The following is a 19,952-nucleotide window of genomic DNA, read 5'->3' as shown; positions in this document are numbered from 1 at the left end:
TGTATTTGGCCACGGACCCACATCTCAAAATATTTCGTTCCAGGGACCCAGAGAAGCAAAAGATTTGAGTTAAAAATGTTCGCTTTGAAAACATATATATTCAAAGAGTTGCACACATTTTCAAGATGTTTCCAAAAATAGCAGATCTACAAGCTCATAGCGCGGCACTCGGTGCCGCGCTATGAGCTTGTATATCTGCTATTTTTGGATAGCCAAAGAAATCTAAAATGACACAGATGTGTCGATGCCACAGAAGTGTTGTAAAAGTGTGACATCTAGTGGCCGGATCATGTCTATTGTTCTTTAAAAAGGATCCCTGCCTCGGTGCCGCGCTATGAGCTTGTATATCTGCTATTTTTGAATAGCCGAAGTATAACATAACGGTTTAAGTGGTTACACAGATGCGTTCCCGGTTTTAATGGGTTAAGTGTTACCTGTCCATATATAGGTGCTGTACAGGGACCCGTAGAGCAGGACGAAGGTCAGGGTTTGACCCAGCTGTCCATCTTCCTGTTTCACTACAAAGTTCCACAGGATCATGCACACACACACCAGGAACTGCAAACAGGAAGAGGAAATACAGGGGCATCACGTTAGTTCCACAGGGTCATTATTACACACAAGGACTATGGGTGTGATGAACAAGACTGCTGCAGAATTACATGATTATTGTGGCAAAAATAATTGCTTAAAAACTTAAAATGCCACTTTTGTTAAGCACTTGAACCCCCAGCATCCCTATTCCGGGGGGAATGCTCGCCAAAAATAGGCAATCTACAAGCTTTGTGGAGAATGGATTTGTGTACATGCAGTGAAATTAGAGCGTACCAAAGGCACTCTTCACAGGTCAGTTTTATCAAGTACAGAGGGTTTAAGTAGGATTGAATTAGCAGCTCAACAAAAGCTAATTAATCCTAGTGTATCAGAGGACAATCTCACGATAAATCTCTGCAATGCGATTATTGTGAGCGTTTTTCTATCACGATAAGCGATAATAACGATTATGGTCCCATTCCTAACAAGGACTTCAAAAATTCACATGGTGGTTTTCCAACACACTGACCTGTGCCAGGAAAAGATTCAACGCAAACAGATGAGGGAGTCTGTTGAACTTCTTACTGAGCAGCATCACAGCTATGGTCCACACCTAGAGAACACACACACACACACACACACACACGCACACACACGCACACACGCACACACACACACACACACACACACACACACACACACACACACACACACACACACACACACACACACACACACACACACACACACACACACCTTTATCAACTTGATAAACGAACAAACGGCAAAATGCCTTGCCAAAGTTAGTTTCGGCAATTCTCGCACCTCCCAGATGTTCAAAACCAGACAAACATCACTGCAGAGATGTGAACATGGTGTGTGATGTGTTTGGGTCAAACGATGCGCTTGTGATTCACATCGTTTTATTTCCACAACATAACATGGACAGTTTTGTACAATTAACATTGTAACATCAAAATAAAAAAGGAGTCAAATTAAACAAGTACACAAATGACAGTTACATACTTGGCTAGATATCACTGAAGGTATTTTTTTTAACCCATTAAGACTGGGAAACCATCTGTCGTTTTCGAGTGCTGCGCTATGAGCTTGTAGATCTACTATTTTTGAAAAATCATGAAAACGTGTGTAAATCTTTGAATATATATTTTTCAAAGCGAACATTTTCAACTCAAATCTTTGCTTCTGGGGGATTCTACAAATGTCTTCTAAATCCTAACAGTTTAAAAAAAAAAGTATGTTGCTATAATCAGTGGTTCTCAAACTGTTTCATGTCAAGGACCCCCAAAATGATATGTATTTGGCCGAAATGTATATCGGTGCCGCACTATGAGCTTGTAGATCTGCTATTTTTGAATAGCCAAAGTATAAAATAATGGTAAAGTGTTTGCGTTCCCAGTCTTAATAGGTAAGTCATTTTGTTATGGATTGTAGATAAGGTGTTTTTTGGCAGAGCATTCCAGAGTGCTATTGACCAACAGTATAGCTAATATAACAGTGAGTTTGAGAAAATCTGTTCTTGGTGTTGGGAGTACTATGTAGATCTGCTATTTTCAAAAGATTAGTCTCCATTTTATACATTTGAAAACTTGTGAAATAGGCTCTATTCACAGCAGCCATATTATGAAGACATTCAAAGGTGTTACCAATGATACTAATGAAGGCTCTGTTCCATTCTGGTCAAACAGAGTCAGGGTGCTGATATTGTGCATGTTGGCTCACTGGAAACACTCTGTTACACCAGTGGGATTACAGTTGGGGTCCAGGGACCTTCCAAATGGCCCCTTAGAGATAGTCCATGGGCCAGACGAGAAGTCAGGGACACGTAAGGTGGCAAAATCTCTTTGGCACCATTTTGTTTGTAGGGTCCATATAAGTACTTTGAAACATGATAACCTTTTCAAATGAGTAGCTTTAATACTTTTTTAGGACATTCATGTTTTTGCCATTATCTCCCCACATTATCTGCACAGTAGTTCTGTACCTGGCCAATAGAACCGTTCGCAATTTGGTTTTAGGAGAATTTCTCACTTGAGTCAATGGGTACCTAGACATGAAAAATCACAGAGTTTCTCATCCGCCATAGTGCCACGAATGGCGCAATGGCCAAATAAAAAATGGCCGCCATCGCCTATGATGAAAATCCAACTTTTTTTGTTTCTGAGTGTATATACACATGCAATACCTCCATGTTGACTAATTGTGGGGTGGGGAATTCATTTCTGTTATGACCACTTTGGGTGATGTTGACCTTGAAAGGTCATGGTCAAGGTCATCTTGCTATTTCGAAGACCTTGGCCATAACTTGGCCATTGTTAGGACTAAAAACAGGTGTAATAAGACTAATTAAACTAATTCTGGCATTTATAATTCCTTTCTGATATTGTTTTGACCATTAAGGAGCATCTTGTCATTGAAATATGTAAGTCAATGCAATTTTTCAATAACTCAATTACTCAATAACTTTCATTCTTTCAACTTTCAACTTTACAAAAGACATACAAAGACATACAAATAAAATCGTAACTCAAAATCAAATAACAATTCCTCTCAAAGTGCACCATATGTGTGCATGCTGGTTAGTGTGATGGACTTTTACAGGATGGATTTTAACTGTTTCCATGGCAGAATATGATGCTCGGAACTCCAGCAGCACGGCACCCACATCGGCGAGTGTCACACTTGCCTGAATACTTGCATACTGTGAGCAGACTTGGTGGTAAGGCCTTCAGACACTTAGATGGTAGGAGTGTACCAAAGTGCTCCTCCCATCCATGTTCCATTGGTGCTAGTCTTGCCTGAGGTTCCTTGGCTGTCGCAACAGGTCGCAAGCCCTATGCACCAGAAAGACACCTTGGATGTGGCCTCTGATCACACTACTTGTGGGAGGGAGAGCATCCATTCCAGCACTGGCACAGGTATAGTTTTCTACCCTGAGGTCATCAAATGTCTTGCTGTTGTACTTGAACTGAACCCTGCCCAGACACGCACCAAGTACTTCTCTGTCAACGCGGTGTCTTGTTCGGTCAAGGTGTCTGCCTTTCCAAAGATTGTCAGATATTGCACTGCGTCAAAAGCCATAGCTGCATGTTTGGTCCCCACCTTACTCATGCAGTCATCTCCAGTCAGGATGTCTGCCTTGATCACTGTCTTGGCTAGTGGTGCTCCAAGATGAGAGACTGCTTGATGCAGTGGGAGAATGCGCCGCTTCTCACCAGTGCCATACTGCTGCCAGATCTCCTTCATCCTCAGTGCTTGGAAGTAAGTATATGGGGTGTAGTATAGCAGTAATGTGAAGGTGTGTGTGTCATTGGAGACTATGACAACTCTCTTGCACTGTTTCACATGAACAGCCCACTCCACATGCACCACCATGGGGCGGCAGTGGCTCAGGGGTAGAGTGGCCGGGTAGAGTGAACTGGAAACCGCAAGGTTCCTAGTTCGATCCCGGGCTCCCCCAGAGTTAGTGCCGAAGTGTCCTTGAGCAAGACATTGAACCCCTAATTTCTCTGAGCAGTTTGGTGCCTTGCATGGTTTCCTCCGCCATCAGTGTGTGAATGGGTGAATGTAACGTACAATCTATGTAAAGCGCTTTGGATAAAAACGCTATATAAATGCACCATTTAACATTTACCACCAGCCTGTCAGCCTCAGCACCAATGGCTGTCCTGGAACTTATGGCCTGCAAGTGTGTACGGACCTGCAAGTTTCCCGACTGTTCCTGCCTTGCCAACAAATTAAAGTGCACAGAAATGTGCAAGCTACAAACCTGCAGCAATCAGAAGGAAGAGGAGGAAGATGAAGTGGAACTGATTGATTATGATGATGATAATGATGACGATGACGAATACTGAAGAATTGATATTGGTATGACAGTTATGATGATGATGATGATGATCATTGATTAAAGTACCTCTCAAGCCTACTCCATAAACCGACTCTGTCACGGACCCTGTGGTCCACAGACTTGGACCTCCTCTCTGTCCCTAAGGCAAACAAGTGAACCATGTTCTGAACCTTGTTCTGAAGGCTCTGTCGGGGACAGAGCCTTCAGTGTGGCAGCCCCCACCCTGTGGAACTCTCTCCCAATAGGGATTGGTCATGCTCCTGCTCCATGCTCATGCAACACTGGACTCTTAAGGCTGTGTGTCTTGAAAAGACACCTATTCTCTCAGGCTTATGGCATATAGTTGTTTGTTGTTTTGTTAGTTTGGCTGTTGGTTGTTCATTGTTTTTGAAAGGCGCCATATACATTCAAGCTACTATTATTATTATTATTTTATTAATATTAAAGTGAATGAAAGAGAGAAAATTATTCCCCCCCCCCCTCTGTATCACATGTTCTGTTCAAAAAAAGTGGCACGCTTTCTTCATTATTTGAATATATGGTTGGTGTCTTTGAAGACTGATAACTGTGACTAATCTACCACTTGGGAAAGGCTATCATGATCAAATATCATCTAGGGATATAGACCTATTCAAAATACAAAACTAGATTTTGCAAATGTTGCACTTGAGTGACCCCGATTAGTGAAAATGCTGTTCACATCCTATCACAACGTGAAGTGTTGTGAGCTTGTAGACATGCCATTTGCTGAATGTTTACCCCAGAATAGGCATGCTAGGGTTCATGTGGTTAAATAAGTGAATGTAAGAGATTGAATAATGTTTTTTTCCCTCTGTATCACATATTCTATTCAAAAAAGTTTAGGCGATTTTTTCATTCTTTGGATCTATGGTTGGTGTCATTGAAGGCTGATAACTAGGACTAAGCTACTACTTGGGAAGGGTTATCATGTTGAAATATTATCTAGGGATATAGACCTTTTCAAAATACCAAACTAGAATTTGCCACCTTGAGTGTCCCTGATTAGTGAAAATTCTGACCTGGGCCCATGGACTAAGATGTGTAACTCTGAGAGTGTACACATTTTTGTACACTCTCAGAGTTATGGGGGTCGTGGAAACCACTATGCTACACTAAATGGAACAGAGCCTTCATTAGTATCATTGGTAACACCTGTGAAGGGAGTGATAATATGGCTGCTGTGCATAGAGCCTATGGGACATTCTGCATAATGAATACTTTCTACTTTTGATACCAATATTTTTGTAACTCATAGCGGAGCCGCATGGAGTTTAATAATCCAATATGTGGGAGGCTCGTGGACATAGAGCGGCCGCTTGAGAATCCGAAGGTTCCCGGTTTGATCCCTGGCTCTCCTGGGTTAGTGTCAAAGTGTCCTTGAGCAAGACACTGAACCCCCCCAACTGCTCCTGATGAGCAGGTTGGTGCCTTGCATGGTGTCCTCTCTGTGTGTGAATGTGTGTGAAGGTGCGTTCACACATGCACTGAGCAGCACGTTATTTTAAGTATGACATCACTACTATGACATCACTACTATGACGTTATTCATTTCCATATTTGAACAAAAGCGGCAAACAGACGGACCGACAGCCACTAGTCATCTTCTGATACAATGTAAGGTCATTTAAATAAAGTAATCTATCTCTCTCAAAGTCATTCCATTAAAGTGAAGTCATGCCATAGCAGCAACAGCAGTAGTGTGTCAGTCAAAGAGAAGACGACTCTCCACGTCAACAAGAACGAAAAAAAAACAAGCCATCATTGTCATGGAAGAAGCCCCGCCCCCTCTACGCTGTCTCCGAGAGCGTCATCGCGCGGAACGACTCGACGACGACGGCGTGGAGACGGCCACGTCGGCGGAGCAGAGAAAAGTGGAACGCAGCGTCGAGGCCAAGGTCCTCGCCGCTCGCGGACAGACGCGCGACGGCTCGCCGACTCTACTGAGGGAGCGACACGCCGAGTACCTGAACAAGGGCCTGCGCCGCCTGTCGGCCGCGTACGGCTGCCTGGACGCCAGCCGGCCCTGGCTGTGCTACTGGATCCTCCACAGCCTGGAGCTGCTGGGGCGCCCCGTCGGCGCCGCCGCCGCCTCCGACGTGTGCCGCTTCCTGGCGCGCTGCCAGAACCCCGCGACGGGGGGCTTCGGCGGCGGCCCCGGCCAGCTCGCCCACCTGGCGCCCACCTACGCGGCCGTCGCCGCGCTCTGCGTCGTCGGCACGCCGGAGGCGTACGCCGTCGTCGACAGGGCGCGGCTGCTCGACTTCCTGCGGTCGGTGAGGCTGCCGGACGGCTCGTTCGCGATGCACGTCGGCGGCGAGGCGGACGTGCGCGGCACCTACTGCGCCGCCGTCGTGGCGTCGCTCACCGGCGTCCTCGACTCCTCGCCCGCGCTGTTCGAGGGCACGGCGGGCTGGGTCCGCCGCTGTCAGAACTGGGAGGGCGGGCTGGGCGGGGCGCCGGGCCTGGAGGCTCACGGCGGGTACACGTTCTGCGGCGCGGCAGCCATGGCGGTCCTGGGCGAGGGGGAGACGCTGGACGTCAAGGCCCTGCTGCGCTGGGCCGTCAACAGGCAGATGCGCTCCGAGGGGGGCTTCCAGGGGCGCTGCAACAAGCTGGTGGACGGGTGCTACTCCTTCTGGCAGGGCGGCCTTCTGGCTCTGATCCACGCGACCGTCTGCGGAGGAGACGGCCGCGCGGAGCGGAGACGGGAGCCGCCTTTGGAAGCAGACGTTTTCAGAGATGAGTCTACTTTGAGCTGTGACAAAGCAGTTTTCGGAGTTGAGTCTACTTTGAGCTGTGACAAAGCTGTTTTCAGAGATGAGTCTACTTTGAGCTGTGACAAAGCAGTTTTCGGAGTTGAGTCTACTTTGAGCTGTGACAAAGCTGTTTTCAGAGATGAGTCTACTTTGAGCTGTGACAAAGCAGTTTTCGGAGAAGAGTCTACTTTGAGCCGTGACAAAGCAGTTTTCGGAGAAGAGGAGTCTACTTTGAGCCGTGACAATGCAGTTTTCGGAGAAGAGTCTACTTTGAGCCGTGACAAAGCAGTTTTCGGAGAAGAGGAGTCTACTTTGAGCCGTGACAATGCAGTTTTCGGAGAAGAGTCTACTTTGAGCCGTGACAAAGCAGTTTTCGGAGAAGAGGAGTCTACTTTGAGCCGTGACAAAGCAGTTTTCAGAGATGAGTCTACTTTGAGCCGTGACAAAGCAGTTTTCGGAGATGAGTCTAATTTGAGCCGTGACAAAGCAGTTTTCAGAGATGAGTCTACTTTGAGCTGTCACAAAGCCGTTTTCGTGGAAGAGAAGTCTACTTTGAGCCGTGACAAAGCAGTTTTCGGAGAAGAGGAGTCTAATTTGAGCCGTGACAAAGCAGTTTCAGGACATGAGTCTAATTCGAGGAGTGACAAAGCCGTTTTCGGAGACGGCGAGCGTCATTCGAGCCGTCAGAGATGGCTGTTCGACCAGCAGGCGCTGCAGGAGTACATCCTCCTGTGTTGTCAGGACCCGGCCGGAGGCCTCGTGGACAAACCCGGCAAGGCCAGGGACTTCTATCACACCTGCTACTGTCTGAGCGGCCTCTCTGTGGCGCAGCACTCTGGGAACACGGAGCCGGAGGGCCACCCGGAGGCGACGGTCGGTCAGGAGGAGAACAGACTGGCCCGGACCCATCCCGTCTACAACATGAGTCCAGAGAAGGTGGCTCGGGCCCTGCGGCATTTTAAACGGTTGCCGTTCCCGGCGAGCGAACCGGAGACACGTGCCCGAAAACACTCTCAAACCGGCAGCAGAGGTTGAAGCTTCTTGTGGCTTTTCAGGACAGTCCTAGGGGCAGTGGTTCTCAAACCTTTTTTCGTGCCGAGGACCCCCAAATTGATACGTAATGTGGCCCGCGGACCCCCACCTGAAAATATGTTGTGCCAAAATATGATGTTTAACAATAATTTAACTCTTGAGAGCGTAAAATGAAACCAAATGGACCCGTAAGGGTCTATTTGGTTTCATTTTACGCTCTCAAGAGTTAAAGATCTATAAGGGACCGGGTCCATTTGTTTCACCACTGGTTGAGAACCACTGACCTAGAACATCCTCCCGGACCATCCAACAGACACACACACACACACACACCACTCTCACCAGTGCTATGATGCAGACGATGCTGATGTTGAAGCTGACGTTCTGTAACTCGGCCATGAGGGGGGCGGGGTCCATCAGGGGGATCGTTAGTAGCCATGCCGACACGTACATGATTGGTGCAGACAGGAACGTACTGATGACCATGCCTGACGTCACCTAGGAGGCAAGGGAAGGGAAGGGAGGAAGGGAGAGGGGGAGAAAGAAAGAAAGAAGGAAAATGTGTTAGTTTAGTAGAAGAATAGGCTCTATGCACAGCAGCCATACTGGGAATGAATTGGGCCCCTTCCTTACTTCCTTCACATGTGTTACCAATGATACTAATTAAGACTCTGTTCCATTTAGTGTGGCATAGTGGTGGTCTTATTTTCAAGGACCCCATAACTCTGAGTGTACAAATGGAACCAAATGGACCATTTGGTTCCATTTGTACACTCTCAGAGTTACACACCCACCATAAGGGGCCATTTGGGAAACAAAAGGGAGTGTTTCTAGTGACCAGAACAGAGCCTTCATTAGTATCATTGGTAACACCTGTGAAGGAAGTAAGAAGAGGCCCAATTTCTGTCCAATATGGCTGCTGTGCATAGAGCCTATTGCAATACTAACAATGTAGAAAATAAATACTCTGTCATGAGTAAAAGTCCTGTATTCAATAGTTTACTTGAATAATTTTTAACCTATCTTCATATGGTCATTATAAGACGGCACCATTTCTGTCTACTCACAGAAGGAGGGCTGTGGACAGTCGTTTCTTTTTTAATGGTATGCAAGAACAATGGCATCTATTTCAGCATGCCAACTCTCCAGGAAGAGAAAGGCTGTAGGTTCTATTAGCTTGGAATCCCCCATCGATGATGTCACTGGTAGGCAGGTTTCCAAACTGTCCACAGCTCACCAATGATGAGACACAATTGGTGAGCTGAGTAGACAGAAATGGTTCCGTCTTATAATGAGCATTAGTGAGGACCAATTATATGAAGATAGGTATTTATATGAAGATATTGCTATTTATATGAAGATGGGGCCCCAGGTCTTAACCCATTAAGGCCTGAGGTTCCGATTCAACACAATGTCTTAAAAGACTTATGTTGCGTTGTCAGTGGTTCTCAAACTTTTTCATGTCAAGCACCCCAAAATGTATATGTATTTGGCCGCGGACCCCCATCTCAAAATATTTTGTTCCAGGGACCCCCCCAGAAGCAAAGATTTGAGTTGCAAATGTTTGCTTTAAAAATATATATATTTAAAGATTTGCACAAATGTTCTCGATTTTTTTCAAAAATAGCAACCCTAACCCTAACCCTACAAGCTCATAGCGTGGCACTCGGTTATGAGCTTGTATATCTGCTATTTTTGAATAGTTGAATAGTGTAAAATAATGCTTTTTAGCTCAAATCTTAAAATGACACAGATGCGTCCCTGGTCTTAATGGGTAAATGATTATTATTATGAATATGGTACTTACCACCTCCAGCTCCATGTTGTACTGGGAGGCGTAGATGGCCACACTGGGCGCCGTGGGGAACACTCCGTACAGGAAGGCAAAGTTAGACAGACTGGTGTGGTTCACACTGGTGTTGTTCCCGCCCCCGTCCAACAGGTCCACCATGTCCTTACACACCAGGGGCATCACCAGGCTGGGAGAGAGACAGACAGGCAGATAGACATAAAAAAAATGCTGATTCAGGAGCAACAACCATGTGCAGATACCACACGGAATACAGCAGAAACGTAGATACAATGAGTATTTACAACTTCACAGTATCCTCCATTTAGATGTAATAATAATCTAACTGAAGCCTCTTGAAGCAGTCTACCACAGTGCCCTGCGTTTTATTACTGGCGATGATTATCTCACCCATCACTGTATTTTATATGATAAAGTGGGTTGGCCATCTCTCACAGTACGTAGAGAGCAACATTGTATTTTATTTATTTATTTATTTATAAGGCCCTGTGTGGAAAACTTCCTTTATACCTAGCCTCGCTTCTGAAACCTAAAGTTACAGGTCATTCAACACGTTCACAAACCCACATTAGATATACCAGTCCTCGTAAGAGCAGTGAACAAGGAAAGGCTGCTTTCATGTATTATGCTCCACACAAATGGAACAAACTTCAGGATACTCTGAAACTGGTGCGATTGGTCTCAATTGAGACATTTAGGGTGCTTCTCGAGGACTCACTACATAGTGACTGCACCTGCTTCATGTAACTCTATGCTTATTTGCATCTGTGACGCTGTAATATGATTCAAATGTCTGTTATTGTTTTCCATTATGTATGTATTGTATTTTATATGCTGTCATCAGGGCGTCCTTGAAAAAGAGAGCTTGCTCTCAACGGGCTTCCCTGAATAAATAAAGGAAAAAGAAAGAAAAGAAAGAAAACTTACAGCTTGGCGGTGATCAGCAGTATCAGTGCAACTCCGGTATCTCTGGTCAGTTTTCTAAGCTGGCCCACCTTGACAACGAAACACAAGACACAAATCGTCAGCCTCACAGCATGATTAACATTTCTGCCTGACCCTATTCTCTCAACCAACATGAACCCACACCATCAGTGTTGATTTCGTCGCCTGAAACTATGACGAAAAATGTTCCGTCGACTACCTTTTTTTCACTGACGAAAAAACAAATAAAAACTAGACGAAAATGTTAGGGAGAGACTTTAGCGGAGAAGAGATCGAGTAGAACTCAAAGACAAGTCATTTTATGTTTGTTGGCGCTCGGGTGAAAAATAGCAGATCTACAAGCTCACAACGCGTCGCAGCGCGACTGAATCCCCATAGACGTCTTTAATATCGCGTCAAATAAGAACTGTGTTGCAAAAATAAACAAATGACCCTGGCGGTTTGACTCTTATGGATATGAAGCATCAACTGACGGTGAGAAAACGATAATGTTACTTCCGCCGAATTAGTTAAATCTTCGTCAGACACAGACTGTATCAAATATAAGTGACTGACTATCATAAACGATACAGAACCTCCTCCCTGACAATATTGCAGAGACAGTTTGTTTATTTTTGGAACACAATTCTTATATGAGACGATTCTAAGATGACCCAATGTTATTCTCCATAGAGAAATTACTTTACGAACCAGGGGATGAACGAGTGACGTCAGGACTTCTGTACTCTATGACTAAAACGGAATCCAAATTTGCTGTCAAAATCAGCACTACCCACCATAGACAGACCCAGGTAGAACAGCGCCGCTCCGCCGAAGGAGTTGGCCAAACCGTCGATGAACTCCGACAACACGGCGGGGATGTGCTGACCCAGAGCGAAGTGACCCGCGATGCCCACTACCACCATGAAGACAATGGGGTTCTTTAACACCTGGAATCAATCAATCAATCATTATCTATCCATCATTACGGAATGGAGCTGCAATGGGGGGGGGCAAATGACCTAAACCGCAGAGGGAACTCAATGTAGAAATACTCTGGTAAAAGTAAAAGTCTGGAATTCAAAATGTACTTGAGTAAAAAGTACAAAAGTATTGGTATCAAAATGTACTCAAAAGTACCAAAAGTAGAAAGTACTCATTATGCAGAATGTCCCATTTCAAGTATTTGAAAATATCTACAAAAATATCTACAAGCTCACAATGCGTCGCGATGCGACGAATTGTGAGCTTGTAGATCTGCTATTTTCAAATGGCCAAAATGTATATAGGACTGAAGTGGTTCAAACGCAACAAATACCTGCAGGACTACAACAGCCAGGATGCCGAGGGTGCTGCGCTGTGGTTGGCTGGCCTGCTTCCACCTCTGGATCTCGCACAGAGAGAAGCCAATGGGGTTGAGGAGCATCAGAGAGACGGGAGCCACCAGGTAGATGTACTGACAGTACTCTGGAGAGGTAGACCTGTACAATGCATCCACTGAGAGAGAGACAGACAGACAGGCAGGCAGAGAGACAGAGAAAGACAGACAGGCAGAGAAAGAGAGACACAGACCGGCAGAGAGAGAGACACGCACACACACACACACACACACACACACACACACACACACACACACACACACACACACACACACACACACACACACACACACACACACACACACACACACACACACACACACACACACACACACACACACACGTTGTGAGCTTGTAGATCAGCTATTTTCACTATTAACTACTTTTGTGCGACACTCTTGCGTGATGAAGAAAGGCATTCATTTACAAAAAAACATAAACATTTGAAACTTGGAGATCAGCAGTGATATCTTACCCATTGGGTATATATCTTACCTATAGGGTATCCCAGGGCGAAGTCGTTGCTCTGTGTAGCAAAGATGGCATACAGTCCGGCCTTACTGTACCTGGACTCTGGACTGGCCACCATGAGGGTCAACACGCACACCAACGCAAACACTGCGACCTAACATACACACAGAGAAAAAAATACACACATTAAAACACACGCACACCAACGCAAACACCGCTACCTAAAAGACACACACAAAGAAATGCAGACATTAAAACACGCGCACACACGCACACACACACACACACACCAATGCAGACACCACTGCCTAACAGACACACAGAGAAAGAAATACACACATTAAGAAGACCAATTCACAGTGTTGAAGTTGTGAAATATATTGAAATCTTGTTTAAGTGTGAGCCATGTCCAAGACTTTTCTGAAAATATCCAATAAAACAGAATACAAACAAAAACACAATTCACACGCACACATTAAACACAATTCATGTGCAGTGTCTCTGCCACGCACTGAAGGGTTCTTGAACAGAAACGGAACATGGTAAATACAGTAAACTGATCATGTCTTCTAGTAGTTTACATCAGTGCTTCCTCATACTTTTTCATGTCAAGGAACCCCAAAATGATATGTATTTGGCCGCGGACCCCCATCTCAAAATATTTTGTTCCAGGGACCCCCAGAAGCAAAGATTTGAGTTACAAATGTTCGCTTTAAAAATATATATATTCAAACGCTTTGAACAAATGTTCACAATTTTTCAAAAATAGCAGATCTACAAGCTCATAGCGCGGCACTCGGTGTCGCGCTATGAGCTTGTAGATCTGCTATTTTTGAATAGCCAAAGTATAAAATGATTGTAATGCTATATTAACACATTTTGCTGGGGACCCCCTGTAATCCCCCCCAAGAACCCCTGGGGGTCCCCGGACCCCACTTTGAGAACCAATGGTTAACATTCATCTGATTCTGTGATTTCTCCTCTGTTTGCTCGAAACGCCAGAGCACATTTTCAATGGTACTAAAATAAATTCCACCATCATAGCTGTGAAGCAATAAAAATGTACAGTTCCACTTAGTAAGTCAATGAATTCGAGTGTGTTAGCGATATTGAGTGTAATTTCAAAGTTGTGATGCTTGTGCATGACGTCGTGCACGCATCATAAACGTTCAAATTAGCACCATCCCCCGAGCCATCATGAAACACATTCATCTGTTGCTCATAAGAGAACTTAGCTCTGGTCCAGAGCGTTATAGTGAGTTTTCTTTTAACGGAATAGGCTCTATGCACAGCAGCCATTTTGGAGAGAAATTGGGCTTCTTTTTACTTCCTTCACAGGTGTTACCAATCATACTAATGAAGGCTCTGTTCCATTCTGGTCAAACGGAGTCAGGGTGCATGTTGGCTCACTAGAAATACTAGTGGGTCTCAAAGTGTGGTCCAGGGACCCTCATGGTTCCTTGAGAGGGTGTAACTCTGAGTGTACAAATGGAACCAAATGGACCCGGACACTCTCAGAGTTATGGGGGTCCTTGAAATTAAATTTTGCGAACCACTGTGCTACACTAAATGGAACAGAGCCCTCATTAGTGTCATTGGTAACACCTGTGATAGTAAGGAAGGGGCTCAATTTCTGTCCAATATGGCTGCTGTGCATGGAGCCTATTCCACTGCCCTGCGAGGCCTCAAACTGTAGTAAAAAATAAACAAAACCACTTCGCTGCTCACCGAAACAAAGTCTGTTTTGTGTTGTTGAAAGTCTATTCTCTCCAGGGGGGGAAGCCTCTCAGCACCCCACCTTCTCTGTAAAATACACTTTTTGGCCAGAAAAGAAAACATTTCACCGGAAGGAAAAAATGTTTTTGGTTGCTCCACTGTCAGACCTGGTCAATGGATTTTTTTCTATTGACCAGATTTTTCCTTCCGGTGAAATATCTTCTTTTCTGGCCAAAAAGTGTATTTTAAAGAGAAGGTGGGGTGCTGAGAGGCTTCCCACCTCCGAGAATAGACTTTCAACAACACAAAACAGCCTTTTTTATTTATTTTATTTTTACTACAGTTGGAGCCCTCGCAGGGCAGTGGAATTCTTTTTCTATGAGCAGAGCCAAGCGCCTGGCAGGGCGTTAGAGAGAACTCACTAACGCTCTGGACCAGGGCTAAAGAGAACTCAAACATAACATTGCTCTCACACTACTACTCTAGGCTAACTCTAGCTCTGGTCCATAGCCTAGACAGTGGAGTTCCTCTCCTACGCTCCTATGCTACCGATGAGCCAATAAGACTAGGCTACGACTAGGCTACATAACCTGTCATCGGGAGTAAAAAGTTGAAAGCCAACTCTACTAAGTGGGAGCACTCTGAGCATCCTCCCCCCCCCCCCCGCCCCAAAATGCACTTTTTGGACAAAATGTAAAATAATGGACGGAAAGACACTTCCTGGTTCAGAGATGTTTTTGCGGAACAGCGACTCTAGCTTTGCAGAGCCGAATAACACCCAATGAGACGTTATCTCAAGGTGTAATGCGGTCCTCTGACCTGTGTGGAAGTAGTGAATTGGCACCGTGATGGCGCGGCCGAAGATTAAAAAAACTAAGAAGTAGTGTCTCCAAGTTTCTGACATATACAGTATAATTTGAATATTTTTATCCTCAAACTTAATTGGCAACTTGTACTTTTAAAATACCAATATATATATATATATATATATATATATATATATATATTTATTTATTTTTAAATCGTGTTTTATATTCGCCCACATGAACCCTAGCATCCCTAATAATTACGTTATATAGTCATAATATGCGAACAGTCAGCAAAAATGGATGAACATTCGGCGAACATCGACGCGATGTGCTCACAAGCTCACGGCGCATCACGTTGTGAGCTTGTAGATCTGCTATTTTCGTTGGGATGTATATTGGGTTTTATGTGGTTAATGTACATAAAAAACTCTTGACACATAAGTTGTTACACACACAGCAACATGATTTTCAGAAAACGTTTTTTTTCCTTTTTTATCGTTCTCATGTCTAAATGGGTTAACCCATTAACTCATTCACTACCTCTGACGTAATTGACGTAATTAACCAATACTGCCACTGACGTAAAAAACGTATTTTTTTTTGTTTTCAAATTATTATTATTAAAAAAAAAAAAAAAAAAATTGACCCAAAGACCAAGGAGATATGATTTTTCGAAGATCTAGACTCCCATCCACTTCCTTGTTAACTTAAAACTTAAAAATTCTATATCTCGGCTCCTGAGTACTTTTTTTTTTCAGTGAAAAATCTCTGGCAGTGGGCAAACGCATCTGTCACTTTAGATTTCTTTGGCTATACAAAAATAGCAGATATACAAGCTCGTAGCGCGGCACCGAGTGCCGTGCTATGAGCTTGTAGATCTGCTATTTTTGAAAAATCTTGTTTTTTTTTGTTATTTTTTCAAAAAACTGTTAAGATTTTGAAAACCTTTTTAAGAATCACCTCAGGTCTTAATGGGTTAATAGACATACATACATCCACACAGACCCTCGCCCACTGTTACCTTAGCCACCAGGACGCTCCACAGAAAGGCCCAGATGACGTCTCCAAAGTCCAGCAGCACCATGTTCTTGAAGAGCAGAGCTGGAAGGGCAAACTTGGACACAAAGTTCCCCAGACCCTTCGCCTGGCTCCCTGTGATGATGTCCGCCCTGCACACACACACACAGCATGTTTATGTATTAGACCAGTGGTTTTCCTAAACTAGCGGGGGTCCCCAGATGATTAGCTTAATGCATTGGTTCTCAAAGTGGGGTCCGGGAAAATGTGTTAATACAGCGTCACAATCAACCAGCTTAAACCATATTTCACACTTTGGCTATTAAAAAAATAGTAGATCTACAAGCTCATAGCGCGGCACCGATTGCTGTGCTATGAGCTTGTAGATCTGCTATTTTGTTCTCAAATCTTTGAATATGATATTTCTTAAAGCGAACATTTGTGTAACTTAAATCTTTACTTCTGGGGGGTCCCTAGAACAACATATTTTGACATGGGGGTCCGCGGCCAAATACATTATCATTTTGGGGGTCCTTGACATGAAAACGTTGGAGCACCACTGATATAGCAACACCGAAAAATAGCCGATCTACAAGCTCTTGCTATTTTTAATGCAGTCTTAAAATGTTTATGTCCTTACAAGTATAGTAATACAAACAGGTGTGTGTGTGTGTGTGTGTGTGTGTGTGTGTGTGTGTGTGTGTGTGTGTGTGTGTGTGTGTGTGTGTGTGTGTGTGTGTGTGTGTGTGTGTGTGTGTGTGTGTGTGTGTGTGTGTGTGTGTGTGTGTGTGTGTAGTGTACCTCCCAGCTATATATCCACACAGTATGATGCCAAAGCACTCCAGCAGGGCGGGAAACAGTCTGTCGATGGACATGGGCGTGCCCGAGGACGGCCCCAGGGCATTGTGGGATATGTTCTTCCCGTGGATCAGCACGTAGTTGTTGTTGGCGGTCTCCATGGCGACGGCGGCCAGACGGGACGAGAGGGGCGGAGCCTGTTGATGATGTCACAGCGCTGCAGACAGGAAGTGGACACAGGTCAACGGTCAAACAGGAAGAGGACACAGGTCAAAGGACAGGGGTCAGATTAAAACAAATATGGTTGATATAGACAGATATGCCATCCCAATCGGAGCCACTAGAGGGCCAAATGGTACAAAGATCCTACAAATGGTCTTCTAAGTTCTCAATTAATTGAATACACAGGACCACAATGGACCACAATGGAAACAAGCCCTTGGGGTTTTTTGTTGATTTTGACAGCAAAATTTGATTCAGTTTTAGTCAGTCTTTTGAATCAAATTCCATTTAGTTTGAGTCATATTCTAGTCATCTGAAATGTTTTAGTTTTTGTCTAGTTTTAGTCGACTAAATATCATAAGATTATAGTCGACTAAATCTACAGTTGATTTACTCGACTAAAATGTATTTTGGCGGTGCCTTGATGGCGTCGTAATGGCTGATTTTACACTTGGTTGCATGCTGAAAATAGCTGCTAACATAACATGCTCACATCGCGTTGCGCTGCGACGCGTTGTAAGCTTGTAGATCTGCTAATTTCAGAGAGCAACACCCGAGCGCAACACCTGAGCGCAACCAAGCATAAAATGACTTGTCTTTTAGTTCTACTGAATCTCTTCTCCACTAGTCCCTCACTAACATTTTACTCATTTTAGTCTAGTTTTTATTTGTTGACGAAATTGTCAATATATTTAGTCTTGGTTTTAGTCTTCATAGCTTAGTTATTATTTGTTTTTTATGTAGTTTTCGTCAGTGAAAAAAGGTAGTCGACCAACATTTTAGTCATAGTTTTAGTCGACGAAATCAACACTGCGTACAACTGTACTATTTGCAAACTGTTAATAAAGCATTCACTCAATCAATCAAGTGGGCGTGGGACTATTTTCACTATTTCTGCAGATTTGCACACCATTCTGCGACCAAGTGGTTCATTGAATCCTTGATATAAAAAAAAAGATATCTTGATTATCCAATTAATTGAAAAAAGTCATCTCAAGAATGATCACATATACAATAATGGATAATTGCACCACTAGATCCGTGCAAGTCCCTTGGGCAAGGCACAGTGGACCGTGGTCAGGTGACTCAACAATCAATCGCACAAATCCGACTCATTCTGCAAAGTAAAGTGCTCTGTCAAAGCTGTCAAATAATTGTAGTAAAACGTACAATATTTGCCTCTGAGCTGCCCTGTGAGGCGCTCAGACCTGACAAAGAGTTCCACTGCCCTGAGAGGGCTCCAACTGTAGTAAAAATAAACTAAATTACTTCGCTACTCACCGAAACAAAGGCTGTTTTGTGTTGTTGAAAGTATATTATCCACGGTGGGAAGCCTCTCAGCACCCCACCTTCTCTATATAATACACTTTTTGGGCAGAAAATGAAATATGTCCGCCAGATGGAAATTATTTTATTTCCTCCACTGTGCCCTCTATAGATAATGGTCAATGGTAATTTATATTGACACATATCACTTTAAGAATGTTTCTACATTGCAGTATCGATACCTTTACTTCAGTAAAATGTTTTGGCACTTTTGCCACCACTGAGTGACACCCACGCTGACATAGCGATCAATCGCAGAGCGTCATTGATACAATTTAACAGAAGACCAGCTGTGGCAATAGATGTCAATGCAACACAATGTCTCTCTGATCTCTTTTCTAACACCTGATCTCCATTCTAACAACATCTCTATGATCACTGATCTCTATTCTAACAACATCTCTATGATCACTGATCTCTATTCTAACAACATCTCTATGATCTCTATTCTAACAACATTTATCTGATCTCTATTCTAACAACATATCTATGACACTGATTTCTATTCTTACAACCTTTCTCTGATCTCTATTCCAACAACATCTCTATGATCTATATTCTAACAATATATCTCTGATCTCTATTCTAACAATATCTCTATAACACAGATCTCTATACTAACATCTCTCTGATCTTTTTTCCAACAACATCTCTATGATCTATATTCTAACAACCTCTCTATGACACTGATCTCTATAACATCTATCTGATCTCTATTCTAACCATATCTCTACCTGATCTCTATACTAACAACATCACTCTGCTCTCTTTTCCAACAACATCTCTGTGACACTGATCTCTGTCCTAACAACACTCTATGACACAGATGCTGTGCTAACACTAGCATTAGCACCATGCAGACAAAAAAAAAGATGAAAATCACACATTGTCACTGATCACCGAGGTGATCAATAAATGATGGCATGATCGACACGTGTCACACGCGTACAAAATGAATGCGTGTGCGCGTTGGAAGGCTCGTGGGTGCTCACCTCTGTGTAGTGATGATCAGAACATGTTGTCTGTGTGAAACGGGTCAGCACTGATCTGAGTCCATTCGTGCATTTAAACACACACAGTCAATAACATGACTCTCTGTACAGGAGAGTCAAGTAGGAACTTCATGAGCATGTGATTTCCGGTGGGTGGATTTCAAAATAAGAGTAGCATTGACTAACAGCAGGTTGGTTTTTCAGAGCCGCCGACACTCACGCAATAGGCTCTATGCACAGCAGCCATATTGGAAAGATATTGGGCCTCTTCTTACTT

The 19,952-nt window shown here is 43.9% G+C and overlaps 2 protein-coding genes across 4 annotated transcripts in view; one reads left to right on the top strand and one right to left on the bottom strand.

Moving 5' to 3' along the window:
• Window positions 1-19,745, bottom strand: part of LOC311058734 (lysosomal cholesterol signaling protein-like) — a 35,085-nt gene extending 15,340 nt beyond the window's left edge. For 2 of the 3 annotated variants that reach the window (XM_084076197.1, XM_084076199.1), the window contains exons 1-11: window positions 19,676-19,745; window positions 17,139-17,352; window positions 16,342-16,489; window positions 12,820-12,949; window positions 12,264-12,442; window positions 11,743-11,895; window positions 10,949-11,016; window positions 10,019-10,190; window positions 8,554-8,709; window positions 1,064-1,147; window positions 435-558 (exon numbers count right to left, since the gene is read on the bottom strand). In XM_084076197.1, the coding sequence (XP_083932323.1) occupies window positions 435-558; window positions 1,064-1,147; window positions 8,554-8,709; window positions 10,019-10,190; window positions 10,949-11,016; window positions 11,743-11,895; window positions 12,264-12,442; window positions 12,820-12,949; window positions 16,342-16,489; window positions 17,139-17,296 (1,372 nt within the window). In that variant the 5' untranslated portion in view covers window positions 17,297-17,352; window positions 19,676-19,745. The remainder of the gene's footprint in view (window positions 1-434; window positions 559-1,063; window positions 1,148-8,553; window positions 8,710-10,018; window positions 10,191-10,948; window positions 11,017-11,742; window positions 11,896-12,263; window positions 12,443-12,819; window positions 12,950-16,341; window positions 16,490-17,138; window positions 17,353-19,675) is intronic. The other variant, XM_084076198.1, reaches the window with a different exon arrangement.
• On the top strand, window positions 6,190-8,214 carry LOC311058073 (protein farnesyltransferase subunit beta-like; the record flags this gene model as incomplete). The annotated part of the gene is made up of 2 exons (XM_084075380.1): window positions 6,190-7,089; window positions 7,825-8,214. 2 exons carry the CDS (start codon window positions 6,190-6,192, stop codon window positions 8,212-8,214), a joined length of 1,290 nt encoding a protein of 429 aa, XP_083931506.1.
• Window positions 19,746-19,952: the final 207 nt, after the last annotated feature.

Source organism: Gymnoscopelus microlampas (genome assembly GCF_963454915.1).
Source record: "Gymnoscopelus microlampas genome assembly, chromosome: 13".
In the NCBI taxonomy this organism is placed as follows: Eukaryota; Metazoa; Chordata; class Actinopteri; order Myctophiformes; family Myctophidae; genus Gymnoscopelus; species Gymnoscopelus microlampas.
This window is presented reverse-complemented; position numbering and strand designations above follow the sequence as displayed.